General features: G+C 40.2%; 1 protein-coding gene across 4 annotated transcripts in view; it reads left to right on the top strand.

Annotated features, from left to right (window-relative positions):
• The window catches only part of Ank2 (ankyrin 2), a 596,100-nt gene that overhangs the window by 149,712 nt on the left and 428,219 nt on the right, over positions 1-18,169 (top strand). For 2 of the 4 annotated variants that reach the window (XM_037207070.1, XM_028856382.2), the window contains exon 2: positions 12,709-12,769. The exons of the other annotated variants lie outside the window; for them this stretch is intronic. In XM_037207070.1, the coding sequence (XP_037062965.1) occupies positions 12,749-12,769 (21 nt within the window). In that variant the 5' untranslated portion in view covers positions 12,709-12,748. The remainder of the gene's footprint in view (positions 1-12,708; positions 12,770-18,169) is intronic. 4 annotated transcript variants of the gene reach the window in all.

Here is an 18,169-nt window from a genome sequence, read left to right as displayed (position 1 = left end):
CCACTTTGGTCCTGTCTTCTTGGTGTCGTCTGTGTTGTGACAGTGTACTGCTTTCCCTGTTTTCAATGACTGACAGATTGAGGAGTGCTGAGACCCTGAGGTCACTGTGGGGTATCCCTCTGTTGAAATTTGTGGGGCGATTTTTTCCCCTCATAATTAGACTGCATTATGCTTTGGGGAAGATAGTCCCAGAATAAAAATGCCATCTCCATCACATTCCATTAGAGATAACTTCACTGATATGACTCATCCGTTGATGTGAGCCTGGCCGTTGGGCTGAAATACTGTCTGCGAGGGTTTTCCAGTTAAGTCAACCATTTTGAAAGCATTATTGACTAGTATTTCAAAGATTCTAGATTCCTGATTTAGGCGTTAATTGGGAAATGTGCACATAGTCTTGAGAATAATGAAAATGAATGAAATACTGCCTCTCCCACCCCCTTTTCTGTCTGAAGACCTTCATTATCTAAGCTCACAATTTCCTTCCCACCGCTCTCCACAGGAGCCCAGCTTCCTTGGTGTACCCTGCACAGCAGGAGGCAGAGGGGGAGGTGACATTTTCCTCTGGAATGCTTCAGCTCCGGGAAGGAATGGCTGCCCTGTGGACACTGACTTAAGCCTGTCAGTTCTGATATTTCCCTCTGGGCTGAGATACCTGAAGTAGCGCTGTGGGTATTTTCAGCTTTTGTGAATGCCTTGCTCGGAAAGGAAAAGGTGTTTCCTAACTCTTGCTGGCTTCTTTCTAGCAGACTCAACCCAGGTTGTTGAGGATGGGGAAGCCAGACCAGTGGGCACAGTGTCACTGATTTTATTTAAAATAAAAAGAAGGACAGAGTGTATAGTGCTGTGGTGGAGTGTCTGCCTACAACATGCAAGGCCCTGGGTTCCTTCTCCAGCAGCACAAATCCAAACCAAAACAACAACAAAAACGATTGCAAGAGATATTGGAAAGTATGTTTTAGTGTAGTGTAGATAATGTTTATTGGGTTTTCTCTCACTTTTCCTACTAGTGGAGCTAGGAAAGCCACTTCCTTGGTGGACTGAGTGAGTCCTCAGGGATTAGGTTGATTCTCTATCTGAGTCCAAAGAGTTCCTTTTATATCAAACCCTTTGCATAAATTAATGTGTATTTATGTATTTCATTAGTGACATCCAAAGTAATTTTAAAATTATGTATATATTTCTTCATGCACTTTTCTTTGTTTTGATATTTGATATTTATGCTATTACTTATATAAAGACACATGTGCAGTTACCTCTTTTTCCATATAAACCCCTATAAAAAGACATTTTTCTTAGCTATTAACATAGACAGGAGGGTAAAAACTACACAATTTTCTTTCTAGAATTCAGACACATGATAGGCCCCTTCGAGCTATTTTATTAACATTGAAAGTAAATTATAAGATGTATATAAATTAGATTGCATTTTTTTTTTTTTTTTTTAACATTTCTGTGTGTTTGCCTTTTGAACTGTTTAGAAGCTGCTCAACTCAAGATCCGCTGCTCTGCTCCAACTGATTAAACTGCCCCCCCCCCCCCCCCCCCCCCCCCCCCCCCCCCCCCCCCCCCCCCCCCCCCCTAGATTGCATTTTTAACATTCCTGTGTGTCCATTACACTTTTAATGTCAATGCTACTATGCCAACACGCCTGGCCTCTACCTTGCTTTAGAGGCAGGGTGCCATTGACCCTGGAATTCATTGATTGACCAGACTGGTGGTCCTGTGAGCCCTCAGGATCTTTCTGTCTCTGCCTCTCCCATTGCTGAGGGTGTGTGCCACAGTGCCCAATGTATGTGTGTGAACATGTGTGAACACGTGTTTATGTGGTGGTGTGTGCACACGTGTCTGTGTGTGTAGAAGCCTCCTTGAAGCTGATAGCAGAGATTTCTTTGATTGCTGTCCACTTTATTCATGGAGGCAAGGTCTCTGACTTGAGCCCAGAGCTTCCTGTTATGACAGGCTTTGTTAGCCAACTTATTCCAGAGATCCGTTTCCTCCATCATATGAGTGCTGAAATTACATACCCTAGCCACTGAGCCTTTATATGAGTTCTGTGGATCCAAACTCCAGTCTTCATGTTTACACGCCAGGCGCTTTAACCACTGAGCAATCTTCCCAGTTCCTTAAACGTCTTTAATGTAATCCTTACAAAATATATCCAAATCTCCCTAATGGTTTCAAACCTGCCTCTCTTTTGAAGGGCTGGGCTGTTCAAGTCATCTAGATCCAGCCTCTTCATTGTCTTTGGTTGCAATGAAACATTGTTTAATCTTCATAGTAGGGGAGTATGCTTTATGTCAAGTTTTGTGATGGTCTGTGCAGTGAATGTATTTCCATTTTTGCTTCTCTGTGGTTTCTTCTTACATCTATCACATTAAGCTTGGAATTTGGTGTTTCCATGATCACTTTGACTCGTTCCTTCTTTCTTTTATTCAGTAAATATGCTCAAGTGCCAAGTTCATGGCCGCCGTTCATGTTAAACCAACGTTCCCTGCTTTGGGGAGCTCACAGTTCAGTGCCTACTGCTGCTGACACCAGCTCTAACCCTGACCTGGGAAAAAGGAGTCAGATAAAAGCCCAGAGGCTTAACTGACCACATGTGTCTTTTAGGAGCCAGGGGCTGTATTTCTTCTCTTGGTATGTTAAGTTAGTTTTTTGTCAGCTTGACAACATATGGGTCACCTAGGAAGAACAAACTTCAGTTGAGAAAATGACTCCATTAATTGGCCTCTACAGATCTGTGGGGGCGTTTTCTTGATTAATGGTTGATGTGGAAGGGCCTGACCCACTGTGAGCAGTGCTAGCCTTGGTGGTTCTGATTGGTGTAAGAAGGTGATGGAGACAGACTGAGCATGTTATGGGGAGCAAGCCAGTCAGCAGCGTTTCTCCATGGTCTCTGCCTCAGTTCCTGCCTTAGCATCCCTTGATGATGGACTAAAAGCTATAAGATGAAATAAATCCTTTCTCCCCAAGTTGCTCTTGATGATGGGTTTCCCACGGCAACAGAGACACAGATTAACCAGCTTGTTAGGCCAATACTTGCTTTCTATTTTCACATAGTCATCTCTTTTTCTCTCCAACTCAAGTCTGTTCACTCATGTAACAGATTTCCTCACAGATCACGTCATCTCTTTACTTAAACATCTTGGGTACTATTGATCATCTCTCAGTAATGGTCAAACTGCACAGCTTGGAAAATTGTAAGTTATCATTTCTAATAGTTTTCATTGAAGACCTATAAGATCTAGCTCTAGCTGTTTTATTGTCCAGTTTTCTCCTAATGTTAACAGTGCTCCAGTTTGAGTGATGTATTCCCTGGCCTCCTGTGGGGGCCCACAAAGGCTCTCTAGTGAGAACTTACTCAGGGTCAGAGAATCTGGGCTTGCTTTACCCAGCAGGGCTGCATAATGGGATGATTTGGCCATAGCTGTGGTTACCAGGTATTTGGAAGGGTCTACACTTGGCTGTGTGGTGTGCCTTGATCTTGAAAGGGTGAGTTCTTTTGCCTCGCCCCTTGGCATTGTATAAAAAGCCTTTTGGAATAAACCTTGAGGCTACTGGGTATTGACCCAGAGCCTTCTCGAAGCTATCCTGTGTCTCTGTCTTTCTTATCGTCTCCTTCCATCTTTCTATCTAATGCTTCCTCACTCCTCGCTCCTCCCCTCCAAGAGCCCTGTAACAGGTCAGAGCTGAACTCCGACAGATTCCCACAGCCTCAACACTTCCCCGAGAAGTCCTGCGTGGTGCACTTGCTTCATCAGTAGTGATGCTAATTCTTTCCATTTGGGTCCTCTCAGCCTTCTCCATCATTCCAATTGCTTTCTTCTCTGAACTGCCTTCAAATTCAGCTTACCTAGCAGCAAGCCCTTGGATGCTTGGTCCACTGACACTTTCTGTAGTTATAGTAACTTGATTAGGAAAACATTAGCAAAAACAGGCATCACTAGGCACGGAAATGGGGGCTTGGGTTTTTTGCATTTGCTGTAGACAGTAATATGGTTGTGGGCATGTATTGTTACATCCTCATTTTCCTTTTCTACGGAATATAGACCATAGGATAGCTTTCATAGGGTTGTTTTGAATAATAATTAAGATAATATATGTAACATAAGGCAGTATAATTTTGGTGATATTCATGACATATACATTATAAGTTATTTGTAGCAAGTTTTCTTGTCGGACTATCTTTTGACTGCCAGCATGCAAATAACAAAGTAGAAACTTATTATTTATTATGAAAACTTGGCCTTTACCTTGGGCTTATCTCAACAATCTCTTATAACTTAAATCAACCCATTTATATTAATGTATGTTCTGCCACATGGCATTACCTCTTTTATATCTTGCACCTCCTGTTTCCTCTCTGTGTGTGGCTGGTGACTCTGCCTTTCTTCTTCCTAGAGTTCTCTCTCTGCCCAGAAGTCCTGCCTATACCTCCTGCCTAGCTATTAACCATTCAGCTTTTTATAACACCAGTCACAGCAACACATCTTCATACAGTGTACAAATACCCCACAGCAGTTATTATTATTATTATTAATAATTACACTTTTATTTAATTGTACAATCTCTATCTAGTTTGAAACATAAAGAATGCCTACACACTGTTAATAATGTATGCCTTTTATGGGAATCAAGGAAGGAAGGGAGCTAATAATGTTGCTTTTAGCTCCTGGGGTCCCTACAAAGTCATCTAAATATTCACCCACTTGGTCAGATATGAGAATTTTCTTGTTGACCCAGCATCTTGTACCTTCTAGGCAAGTATCTTACCACCAAGTTACATCCTTAGCTCACAGGTTTTTAATAGTTGTGGCTGGAAAGCTATAAGGAGTGAATAGAAGCTCATCCTGGAACATGGCTCTGAAGGAGGGTCAGCAACTGTGCCTATGTCTACTATCTAGGTAGCTGCTAAAAATAACAGTTTGGGGAAACGAGGTTAAAATAGTCTTCATTTTCAGTGGGCGGCGGTGTTTTTTTTTTTTTAATTTTTTAAATATTTATTTATTTAGTGCTGTGGGATGTTAATGTATGTCCTGTGAGAGCCCTTCTTGGGTTCTTTGTGGCGTTACCCAGCAGGTCCGTATAGAGGATGATTAGGACCATGGGCCTGAGTGCAGGTGTTTGAGATGGTCTGCACTTGGCTGTGCTGGGGGATGGTCTGTATGTCAAGTTGTTCTGATTGGTCCATAAATAAAACCTGATCGGCTGTGGCTAGGCAGGAAGGATAGGCGGGACTAACAGAGAGGAGAAATAAAAGGACAGGAAGGCAGAAGGACTGGCTGCAGCCGCCGCCATGACCAGAGAGGCTGCAGCCGCCACCATGACCAGCAGCATGTGAAGACGCCGATAAGCCACCAGCCACGTGGCGAGGTATAGATTTGTAGAAATGGATTACTTTAAGATATAGATTTATGAAAATTAATTAATTTAAGATATAAGAATAGTTAACAAGAAGCCTGCCACGGCCATCCAGTTTGTAAGCAATATAAGTCTCTGTGTTTACTTGGTTGGGTCTGAGCGGCTGTGGGACTGGCGGGTGACAGAGATTTGTCCTGACTGTGGGCAAGGCAGAAAAACTCAAGCTACAATTTAGTTTTTTTTTTTAATTGCTGTTCTTTGTTTTGTTTTTTTTGCTGAGGGTAAAAGGAGATACTAAGAAAACCGACGCTGACGGTGAGAGTGTTCGTCTAGTTAAAGTTTCATCAGGGGCAAGCGGTTCTCAGTGTCTCATCTTTGCCAAACTTGCAGCAAAATCTCTGTTGGGCAAGAATGAAAACCAAGAGCCATGACATAGTTGACCATGGAATCCTAATTCCCAGCCTAAGGCCGGGAGAATGGAGTTGAATAGCGAATCTGAAGGAGGCAAAGGAAGCTTTTTAAACGGAGCTAAGTGTAAGACATCGTTAACACAAAGAGAGTTACAGACTCACAGGAGAGAGGGGAGCACTCTGACTGCCTTGTCTCTCTTCTCTCTCGGAGAAAAATAAACATGTATGAAGGGCCAGGGCTGAGTTTTTCCGTTATTCGGCAAAAGGAACAATGCATGTTCCGTCAGTGGCAACGAGTCCTCTAAGGCTCTGCGGAGTGGCTCCATGGGAGCTAAAAGCAAGGGCTCTGTGTCTTTGTCAGTCTCTGGAAATTGGAACTAAAATTAAAAGTAGTTCAACAGTTCTAAATGTCAGACGGAACGCTTTGCTCAGCATGCAGCGTACAGTGTCCTGGGCTATTGTGTGAGATGCTGGATCCCGCCCTGTTAGCACTTCAAGATAACAAAAGCCAAAAAGAACTTGGTCCACAATTAATATTCTGTGATGCGATGTCATTACCAATATGCCCGGGGCTTTAATTGAGCAAGTTTTTGGGAACTTGTGTTATCCTTTTGATACTTGGGGACCATATTCTTTTTTTACTGTGACTATCTCCTCGCCCTGATGGAAACTTCTTATTAATGCCTCAGTGTTACACTTTCTAAATTGGTACTAAGGCACACAGAGGGTTGTTGACCACATATGAAGTGCACTACGGAAAGATTTTGTAAAATAGCATAAGAATAGCCATCTGAAATCCATGGTTACACACACAGTTCCAGGAAATTTAAAACAGTGGTTGTGATTGAAGTATCTGAATAGTTGTTTGTAATTTTGATGGCTCCTAGTAAAGTTTTGTGAATGTGGACACTACATCTGTTGAAATTGTGATCTTAATTTAGATAAAATGGACCATGAAAGATAAATGGTGGGCATGTTTGTGGGTGCTCAGAGAGGCACCATGGAAACTGGGCGAGTGACCAGTCCTTGACTCCAGGATGGCTCTTGATGGTGTGTGTACGGAAGCATGAATAGGACAGAAGATCCGTGGAAGTGCCTTGCAGAGTGTACCAGAGTGTTTTGAAGCCTCATTAAAACACATAGCAGTGGGTTCCACTTGAGAATTTCTAATTCAAGAATGGAGGGGGGCCCAAGCATTCGAATGTCTAACTTCCTAGGTGATACTTATGCCAATCTTGCAGGTCCAGAGACCCCCGAAATAAGAATTATTATCACTATTCATTATGCAGAAGAATTAACTTTGAGAGCCCAGAAAATCTCCATAAAGAACATCTTGTGGGACTCAAGAGTCAGTTATTTATTTATTTATTTATTTTTGGTTGGGGCTGGAGAGATGGCTCATTCATTAGCAGCACTGGCTGCTCTTCCAGAGGACCCAGGTTCAATTCCCAGCACCCACATAGCAGCTCACAACTGTGTGTAACTCCAGTTCCAGGGAATCTGACACTCTCACACAGATATACATGCAGGCAAAACAGTAATGCATATTAAAATAAGAATAAATAAGTCATTTAAAAAGTTAATTTTTTTCTTTTATTTTTGAGATTATAATACACTTTTGTAATTTATTATTTCCGTTTCTCCTTCCCAAATCCTCCCATATACTCGTCTTTGCTTTCTTTCAAAGTCATGGCCTCTTTTCTCATTAATTATTATTCATGTATATGCGCATATACATCTAGCTTCCTAGACGCACCCTGCTCAGTCCATGTAATGTTCCTTGTGTGTATGTTTTCAGGGCTGACTGTTTGGTATTGGTTAATTAATTGGTGTGCTCGTCCCTGGAGAAGACTGTTTCTCCTATGCTCAGCATTCCTGCATTGCCTGTAGTTGTTCACATAGGGCTGAGACCTCAGGGGCTTTCCCCTGTTCACTTTGGCATGTCTATTAAAAAGCCCTATAGGGATTCTGATCCTTCAGCCTCAAGGATACAGACCTAACACTTGAAGCCATAGGAGCATCTCCAACTAGATTCTGAGTCCTTCATTTTTTTCATGGTGGAGTTCTAATCTTCCTTTAAGGGTAAGAGAAAAATCACATGGAAACATTACAGTAGTTTAATGGCTTAATCATACCACAGGCTAAATTGCATCTCATAAAAGCATGATATACTGTGATATGACAAATGGTTAGCAAAATCTGATCTCACCTGCTATCAAGTAAAACCAAATCTTTTCAAAGGAGACAGTCACATGTGATGGAAAAAGAAACGACTCTTAAGATGGATACTTACAATGCTTGGGCCAGTTGTGATGGCTGATTTTTCTCTTCTGGAAAGAAATAGTGATTCCTGACTCACAGCGTGAAGAGTAAGAGTGTGCTATGTGTCAGATAGTGTAGATTCTGATGCACTGGGAGTGTTAAATAAAACAGCTATAAAACAAAGAGGAAGGGGAGGAGTGTGAAGTGAACAGGATCAAAATACATTGCATCCATAGATAAAATTCTCAAAGAATTAATAAAGTCATAGTCACTTTTGTATTGCTGTGATAAAACACTGTTACCAAGGCAACTTGTGAAAAAAAAAACCAAAAAAAAAACCACCAGTTAATTGGGCAGGTTAACCAGTTTGGGAGGGTTAGAGTCCATGATGGTAGAGCAGCGGATTGAGTGCTCACATCTTGATCCACAACCATGAGGCAGAGAGAGGGCACACTGGGAATGGTACCAGTCTTTTGAAACCTCAAAGCCCGTCTACAGCGACACACCTACTCAACAATGCCATACCTAATCCTTCCCAAATAGTTCCATTAACTAGAAACCAAGAATTCAAAGATATGAGTCTATGGGGGCCATTCTCATTCAAACCATCCCAAACATTACAATAAAAGAAGAAGCAAAGGTAGACAACACATGCCTCTTAGTTTATACCACTGGCTATTGGGTGCAGACTGCTGTCCAACTTCATACTCATCAGCTAGCAATTTCTGCAAAAGCATTTGAATGGATTTAGATTAAGTCTAAAAGTAAATATCATCTCTCAAGAGTCTTTCATGTAAGATTTATGAATCTTTTTGAAGATATAAATTAAAGAAAATTTAAAACAAACTTTTTGGATGCTATGCAATGGAAAGGATTCCTTTTTGATGATCAAATAGGCATGATGTATGCATATTTTCTGGAATGCTAGTGAAATATTTGAAAACACGAGATGTGTTTGTGTATGTTGGCTTAGCCAAAGTCCACAAGAATAATAAAAGCCGGTTCCAAATCAACATAAGTTATTTGAAAAATCGCAATGATATGAATGTAATAAAGCAATTCTGGGATTTCTTGTCAAGCTTGGTAACTCCAAGGAGTATCCTTTTCTCTTTACACACTCCTCAGTCCCCCTTTTTCCTTCACCAAGGAAGAATAGGTGGACATACTCAGCAAGGATTGTAGAAACTTTAATGAACGTACAAAATAGTCAAATTGTAGGAACCGAGAAGGAGTGTGGTGCATTACCATAGGACAACCATGATCAATCCTAGGTAAGATTAGAAGGACCACAGTAAGGGAAACTGTGATATTGGAGGATGGATGGGGGCCCTTTGATAGAATCTGTGGTGATAGAGGCATGCTGCACTGCCCGAGTCATGTTAGAGCAGGAGGGAACAGATGAGTGAACACCTTCATCTCTCTCTTCTTTCATCTAGGAATCTGCTGCCTGGTCCATCCACGGGTCAAACCCAGTGGAATCCAGTGGGCAGAGGAGCTCATGTGATGAAATCTGTAGGGGCAGCATAGGATAAGAGCAGGTCAGAGGAGAAAAAATACACAGACGTGAAGGACATGTGCTCGGGTTCGTGCCAGGAAGCAACCAGCATGTGCAGTCATTTCTTTTGTCAAATTAAAACAATGTTTTGAGGTGATTCAAGGGCACAGGAAAATGGGATCAGGTGTTTGCTTGTATAGAAGGAGCTGTGGTCTGGATGCAAGATGAAGGAAAGAAACTATGTTGAAAAGATATTCTAATATATGGGTTTCAAAGACAGTTTCAAGATTATGAATGCTGTTCACTAAATCTAAAAGTAAATGTAAAGACATTCTTTTCTAACCACCTTGAATGACAAGGGAATCTTAGTGTGAAAGACCGAATCTTACTGGGGGTGGGGGGAAGGAATGGGGACAGAAGACAGGAGGTCACCATGAAGAGAAAAATGGTGGCTGTCATCCACATCCTACATTCTCAGTGTTTTGAACTAGGTAGATGCTGAATCTCCTATTAGATGTGTGCTATTTCACATGGTCATTGTGAGATTAAAGGAGTTCATGTATGTGAAATGCTTTGGGCTAGGCCTAGACATAGATAGCCTGCTGTCAACAAATCTAACAATCTAATAATAATACATAACTGATTTTTGCATGCCAAATTATGCCAGGCATATCCTACTTACTATCCGTAATTCGTTAAATAACCTCATTTCATGCAGACACTGGAGGCTCAGTGCTCAGCAATTTGTACAAGGCCTGTAGTTAGCAAGCGGCCATGCCAGGTCTTGAAGCCAGGCCAATTAGATCCCAATGCCAGGCCTTTCCTGGTAAACCTCAGCCCACAGTCTTTGTCCTTTTCCTCTCGTAAGGCAAATACTCTTGAAAAAGCTTTCTCTGGAGTCAAATGATATGACTGTGTGGTGGATTTTCTTTGAAATTCTGTCCAGGAAAGACATTGAAGTTGATGAATACAAGCTCCTTCTGAAAGGTATGAAACATTTGAATATAATGTGCCAAGCAGCACAATTTCCAAATGGATGCACACACTGAAATCCATGCTTGCCTTTGTATTATCCTGTGAGTCATCTGGATCTCCTCACTGCCACCAACCCCAGATCATTCTGCAGATCCCAGTCTGCCTGCCTAATGATGTTAACCCACATGTGGGAAACCCAGGAAGAAGTCTGCATTTTCAAAATTGTTTTAAAAATTAAGTAATCAAGAAAAATGACAATAACATAGAAGAATCTATGAATTTTCCAAAGAAAATAAACCCAAAGTAAAGAGGCACAGACTAATGTATTGGTCTATGTGATAAGCATAATAAAAAAAGGCTTTTTGGGGGCAAGAAAAAATGAATTAAATACTTAATAATGTGTGTAGCAGAGGTTCTGTATGGATTATAAATGATATTTTTGAAAACTTGAAAAGGAAGAGTCCAATAAGAAATGTGGTGGGCAGACATACCTGCAGGACAAACATCCATACACATAAAATAATTGTTGGAAAATTAAAAAAAGAATAATGGCATATGTCTGGCCAGATGGTGGAATGCACATAAGTCAGCATCTAAACCAGTGGTTCTCAACCTGTGGGTAGCGACCCCTTTGGAGGGTCAAATGACCCTTTCACAGGAGTCACCTAAGACCATTGGAAAGTACAGATATTTACATTATGATTCATACAGTAGCAAAACTACAGTTATGAAGTAGCAATGGAAATAATCTTATGGTTGGGGGTCACCACAACATGAAGAACTGTACTAAAGGGTTGTAGCATTAGGAAGGTTGAGAGCCACTGATGTAAATGATTATTATGAAAATAATGGCTAAACAAATTCTTCAGTAGCAGCTTAATGCACAGATTTACACACATTAAAATGAGATGCATGGGGCAGAGGAGGTCCTCAGTAAGAGCAGTTGCTCTGTACATGTGAGGACCTGAGTTTGAATCCCCAGCACTCAGCAGAGCTGGACATGACTGTTGGTTCTCGTAACCTCAGAGTTGGGGATGGGAGTGGTGATGAGATTTCCAGTGCTTCATTGGATGGTGGCCTAACCATGCACACACAAGCAGCATTAACTGTTGCCAAAAAAAAAAAAAAAAAAAAAAAAAGTTAAGAGGGGAAGGTGTTAGGAAATTTAAGGGGAAGTGGCCAGGAAGCAAGGATGGGTGGTGTATGTGATCATATTTCATTGTATACATGTGTGAAATTCTCAAAGAATGAAAAGCAAAATTGGGATGAAGTAGGCTCCCCAAAGCTCACTGGCAGCAAGTCTAGCCAAAATGGAGACTTCTAGTTCAGTGAGAGACTCTGTCGCAAGGCTCCTAAGTCAGAGAACAGTGGAGAAAGACATCTGATGTCCTGCTCTGGTCATCACGTGTGCATGAAAGGGCTTGTACATACACAGTTATGTACATGCACCACACATGTGCCCCGGGTAGCACACACCACACACAAATAATAAATAAAGTGACGTGCAGGTCATGTAGAATGTGGAATGTGGTATAGTGTACTGACAGGATGTTGTGTGTAAGCTTATGTACTAGGTTTATAAGTGAACACACAGAAATATTCAGATTTGAAGAGAAAAGACCATGAGTGAGGGAAAGCAGTGTTGGATTTATACAGTGGAATAAGAGATGTTAACTTTTCTAAAGTTCAATTTTAGAGTGTTTCAACCATAAAGTTTTAATTTTCTGTAGTACACTGTAAAGTGAGCAATGAGTATGGACTTGACAGAACTGGCTGCCTAACAGTTTTTATATAAGTTATATTAGCATATTTTTGGGTGCATAGAAGTGATCAAAGTGTCAATCAAAGTATATGGTTCTGTGTTGCTTGCTACACTAAATTTGCGCCAAGAAAGCCATTTGTATGAGTAAACATAAATATTTCTATTGCTCATAATTCCCTCAAGTGCCCCGTAACGATTTGCATAATTATTGAAATTCTCATATATTCTGGAATCTATGCATCTTACATATTATATGCTATTTTCATATTATATTTTGTCTACTTTTTGAGCACTTAAAATTGTGTTTTTGTTTCATTCTTTTGCATTAAAAAGAGTTGTGTCAATGTGCACTAAAAACTTAACTTTTAGTTCAAATCTAACTGCTGTTAATTACATATGATTACAAACTTTTAATCTTTTCTCTCTTCTTTTCCTTTTAGGTAAGTAACTGATCAGGGACATGAAGAACTGGCATTTCAAATGACAACCATGTTGCAAAAGGTATTTTTGGTATTTTAATCTTATTTTGAAGGAATCTGATCAAAAGACACAGGGGCTAGAATATAACTGATTAAAAAATCTTGCAGATCAGACGTAATGATAATATCATTAATCATGTTAAATTATGAAGAAAGTAAGTATGACAATCCCTCTTTCTGTGTCGAAGCAGTTACTGTCGTTATAATATTAGTATCATGTGGGAATGGAAACAGAAATTGTCTTTTCCTTAAGATTCATTTCTGGGAAATGAAGGAGGAAGCTGGCTGAATGTAATAGGTGGAATTGGTCACCCTGGGATTCCTTCTGTACCCAGCTCTCATTTCTGTTAGGGTTTGTTTGGGGGCCAAACTGTCCTCAAAATTACTCATTGCTTTAAGCTTGCTGACAGGAATATTTGATTCTGGATAATTAAATTAGACTGCATCCATGTGGAGAACACTCCAGGGGAAGAAATACATGTGTAGAAAAAAATTTTTTTTGATAAAGGAAGATAGACGGAAACAGGGAACATCATACAGAATTATATGGAGGAATCATAGGGTGTGAAATTCCTTAGTCTGGTGCATCACACATGTGATGTTTGGAATTTTGTTCTTTTTAAAAGGCGTGATCATATCCAGGAGAATTTTTTTCTCTAGAAGTAATCTTCAAAATATTGTGGAAACCATCTCAATCTCATCACAGAGAAAACCTCTACATTATTAGCTATTAGACTGGCTGTATGATGTCACAGCCTTTGTAACCATGCAAAAGACCAGTGGTGTTTTGACATTTATAAATCTTGTGTTGTCCCTTCATACAAGATTAATAACTAAACACAAATGACTAGAAGATGTAGGGGCATACAGAAGAGGAGAAACGATCTGTTTTCTTATAAAATACCATTTTAAAGAACTTCCAGTTTTGCTTTTCTTGTAGAAGTTTGAGCAGGTGCCACCTAGAAGGCATTATCTGAGGAGAGGTGTTTGAAAAAAAAAATAGAAAATAACTTCACACAAAAATGTTTGTGTTCTTTCAATGATGAACATTTATTTAATCAGAATACATTTCTACACTTTGTAGGCATTGCTTTATTAACACGTTCTTGACAGTTTTATTATCGTTGACAATGAGAGAACACTGTTCCACTTGGGCTATTTTACTGAGGGTAGCTATTACTCTGTCGTGCTTTATGATTAGTAATATTTGTATAAAGATGTGACAATACTGTTTGACTTACTTGAAGTACAAGTAAGTGAGGCTTTCCAGTGTGAGTGGCAGGTAGGAACTGGAGAGAGTCCCAGCAGGGTGATGGAGGGATTTGTGGTAGATTTGGGAATGACCGTTTCATAACTATACTGGGGGGGCGGGGAAATGACTTTGGAAGGCTGGCCCACTGTCTAGGGGAGCTATATCCTTTTGTTCTATTATTCTCTTTCCACAGGAGAAGTCTCTCAGTTCTGGCTTCTGTCCTTGACCTCTATTTAGGATCTAAACTTTAGGTGTATGTCCCTGATTCCCACGTTAGAATCTCTTTAGTGGTGTATGAATTCTAGTCTAGTTATGCAGAAGAAGGTAGTAAAAGGAAATGAAAATAATTAAGAAGGTTAAATGTGAAACCATGTGGGTCAGATATAACATTCATAGGTAAAAGGCATACCTAACTTATAAGAACTGGAAGAAAATATTAAAGACTAAAATTTTCTGATATTAGTAAATAGGGTAGTCTGCATTGACATGGTTATTGATATACATATATTTTTTTTGCTAGAGATAACAAAAAAATTTCATGTACAAGTAGAGATGCCAGTTTGTATCTGCACATAAATCAGATGTCGTCCTTGTGACATGTCCTGAAGTAATGGGACATTGACCTTTCATTCTACCCATGAATAATCTGTTTGAACTTTAGGTAACTACATCTTGCAAACTGTACATTTTCTGTGATTATTTTCTTCTGAAGCACGTACATCGTTGCTAATAATGATAGAATTAAATTTGTTTGTCCTGATTGATTTAAGTGTTTCTAACCAACAAATCAAATGGCGGCTCTCGAGTTTTCCCATTAAATATAATTAGATGTAGCATCTCTATGACGCCATAATTGCATTTTCCATCTAGTTTTTGTGTCTAGAGAAAATGATACCTCTTATTTTTTTTAATTTTTTCCTGCTGTTTGAGGTTAAAGGCATTTAAAATCTTCATTAAAACTTGTTCTTTCTTTGTTGTGGAAAAAAAAAGATAAATTAAAAAATTCGGTAAGCTAAAGATCTCCACTTTCTCTTACAAATGGAAAAAGAATAGGATTTTTTAAGAGGAGTATTTATTCTGTGATGAGCTTTCTCTATCGGACCCGGGACCCCAACCCTTTGTTGTGAGCCTGTGTAGAAGAGAGAATTCAGAGAAAGCAGGGACTGGGGCGAGAGCTCAGTTGGTGGCATGCTTGTCAGGCACACAGGAAGACTTCAGGTCCTCACCACCACTGCCAGTGCCACAACCACCACCGACAGCAAACTCAGCACACAACTATGTGTTTGATCCCAGCACAGGAAGACACCTACAAGGGGGAATCTGAGGCTCACTGGCCAGCCAGTAAAGTCCAGGTTCAGTGCTGTCTCAAAAAAAAAAAAGATGGAGAAGCCATTGAGAAAGACATGCAGTATCAACCTCTGGCTTCCATGTGCACGCATATGCACACATAAACATGTACACAGAGGAACAGTATACACACACACACACACACACACACACACACACACACACACACACACGAACATCTATACACACAAAATGGAAAAGAAGATATCAGGATCTGACAAAGAAAACAAAGTTTTAACACGTTTATTGATCGCTTTTTTTCAGTGTGAAGGTCATTCCCCTGACCCACCACAATTCATTTACTTAACTCCTGTCTGTTAGCTGGTCTAAGAGAAACTAGTGATGAGCTACTGTGTTGGTCTTGTGGTTAGTTAGACAAGGAACAACAGTAAGATTTGTGTTACTTGTCAACCAAATTCTTCACTGATTTTGCAAACAAATGATCAGATAGGCATTGGGGCATGTTAGAAGGACTTTCCCCACAGACTTATATGAATACAGCAGGCCCCGTGTCTTGAATCCACATACTTAGAGCAAAGCATAGGAGGAAAGTATGACCTCAGCCTGATCAGAGGATGGACACTGGAAATACAGATCTCATGGAAGGGACCATGTCTCATGCATCTGGCCCTCTTTGGTTTGCTCAGCTGTGGTTGCTCAATGGTGCAAAGAAAACATTATCAAACGCTAACAGCTTTCAGAAGTGCTTTTTTTTTTTTTTTAAAGTATTTATTTATTATGTATACAATGTTCTGGCATGTAAGCCTATATGCCAGAAGAAGGCACCAAACCTCATAGATAGTTGTGAGCCACCATGTGGTTGCTGGGAATTGAACTCAGGACCCCTAGAAAAGCAGCCAGTGCTCTTAACCTCTGAGCTGTCTCTCCAGTCCCTCAGTAGTGTATTTAAGCATCTCAAATAATGGTAAGAGTTGCAAAGGAAGTGCCCATCTCAGGGAAGCTTTATTTAGCTCCACAGGGCATGGTGACCTCCTGTTCTCAAGAGCTACTCTCAAGTGAGACTCAGGGGAGGGGACATTCATTGCAGACAGGGGGCAAGTGTGTGCTTCATGGGTGTGTGGGAGCCAGGAGAGAGAGAGAGAGAGAGAGAGAGAGAGAGAGAGAGAGAGAGAGAGAGAGAGAGAGAGAGAGAGAGAGGAGAGTTTTGCAGATGGGTGAAAAGGGACTTTAAATAACCCAACTTAACTCTTTGGCAAGGATCCAGTGCTTTGGGAATTCCTCATTAAAATAGCTTGAACTTTCCAGATTTGAATGCATGAATTTCTGTCCAGTACAAGTAGCCAAATATTGAGGCTTCAAAAGGAACCAATTATCTTCTGTTTTTCTTACTTTGGAAAGAGAATAATATATGGAGGACAATGTACTCTTGAGAAATCTTAGAGGCAATGTCTGAAAACTATTTAAAAACAAACCTACAGACAGAGTTGTAAATACCTGTTTGCACTCCCAGAATAATTTATCATAATCGACAAATGCCCAAGCCAATTTTTTTTTTATAATTTGAAGAGTTTGGTTTATTATTTACTGCTGGTTTTTTAAAGTATACATACCCAGAGGGTAACTAACTTACCCAATACTTTTTACTGATTTTGTGCACAAAAGAAAGCTTCATGTTGAAGAATTTTCCACTTGTGCCATTAAATCAGATCTCTAAACCTTGGATTTTAGAGCATCTCCGAATCTTAGATTTGGAGACCAAAGGTGGTCAACCTTATTTTAATCTCAACCCTTTGATGCTCAGGCTGTGCTCACATTCTCTCTGCGAGCCTCAGGGCCAGCACTGCCCATGGTGCTCCGTGCATCCCAGTGTTGGACTTCCTTTTTGTTCACATTATTTTTATTTTCTGCCGAGTCAAATAAAATCGGCACAGGAAAAAAAAATCAAGCTGGACAAGTTGAAGGTCATCAGTGGGGTGGAAAAGCTGAATGAATAAACAGAATTGGATTAGCAGGAGATGCATGGAGAAAAATAATAATGGGAAAGTACTAGTGAATAAAATGTTATTTGTTTTAATAATACAATACAAAATAATTTTTAAATTTTGCACATTTTAAAATTTCACACTTTTTTTGGTGTGGAAATTAATGGTATATGCCTTAGATATGTGGGAAAGCAAGGTGGAGGGGTTGGATTCTTACTTTAAATGGTCAGTCATTAGATCGTCCACAGATGAAGGTTGTATTGATTGCATGGACTAAATTACTCAGGCTCTAAGATCAATTACATTTTGTGTGTTTCTAGATCTGTTACTTTTTCTCAGTGGATACCTGTATAATTGTCTAGAAGTGTGTTCTTGGCTAAACTTGTATACATTTGAGGCTGGGTTGGAGTGAGTGATTGATGAATACTGTTTGAAATCCAGATGCAAATGTTGAGTGTCTTCTCAATAAGTCAGATGTGAACAACATCCTTCTCACAGTAAGTTTTCCTTTCCAGGTAAAGAATTTTACAGAATGCCTTGTTCTGAGAGTGTCAGATGTACATCAGCATCCACCAGGAAGAGATGCTGGGTTTATCATAAATCCTTATCATGTTATTCTTACATATAAAGTCAATGTTTGCCTTGTGTTTTATGAGACAGGGTCTCACTATATAGCCCAGGCTGGCCTTGAGTTTATGATCCTCTTCCCTTACCTCTTCAGTGCTGGGATTCAGTGTATGCTCCCATGCTGGCTCAGTACTGTGTGTGTACTACCGTGCTGGCTCTGTTCTGGGTGTGTACCACCATGCTGGCTCTGTCCTGGGTGTGTACCACCATGCTGGCTCTGTCCCGGGTGTGTACCACCATGCTGGCTCTGTCC

The sequence above is a fragment of the Peromyscus leucopus genome, chromosome 6 (genome assembly GCF_004664715.2).
Source record: "Peromyscus leucopus breed LL Stock chromosome 6, UCI_PerLeu_2.1, whole genome shotgun sequence".
Classification (NCBI taxonomy): domain Eukaryota; kingdom Metazoa; phylum Chordata; class Mammalia; order Rodentia; family Cricetidae; genus Peromyscus; species Peromyscus leucopus.
The sequence above is the reverse complement of the archived record's forward strand: the minus strand, read 5'-3'. Positions and strand labels throughout refer to the sequence as shown.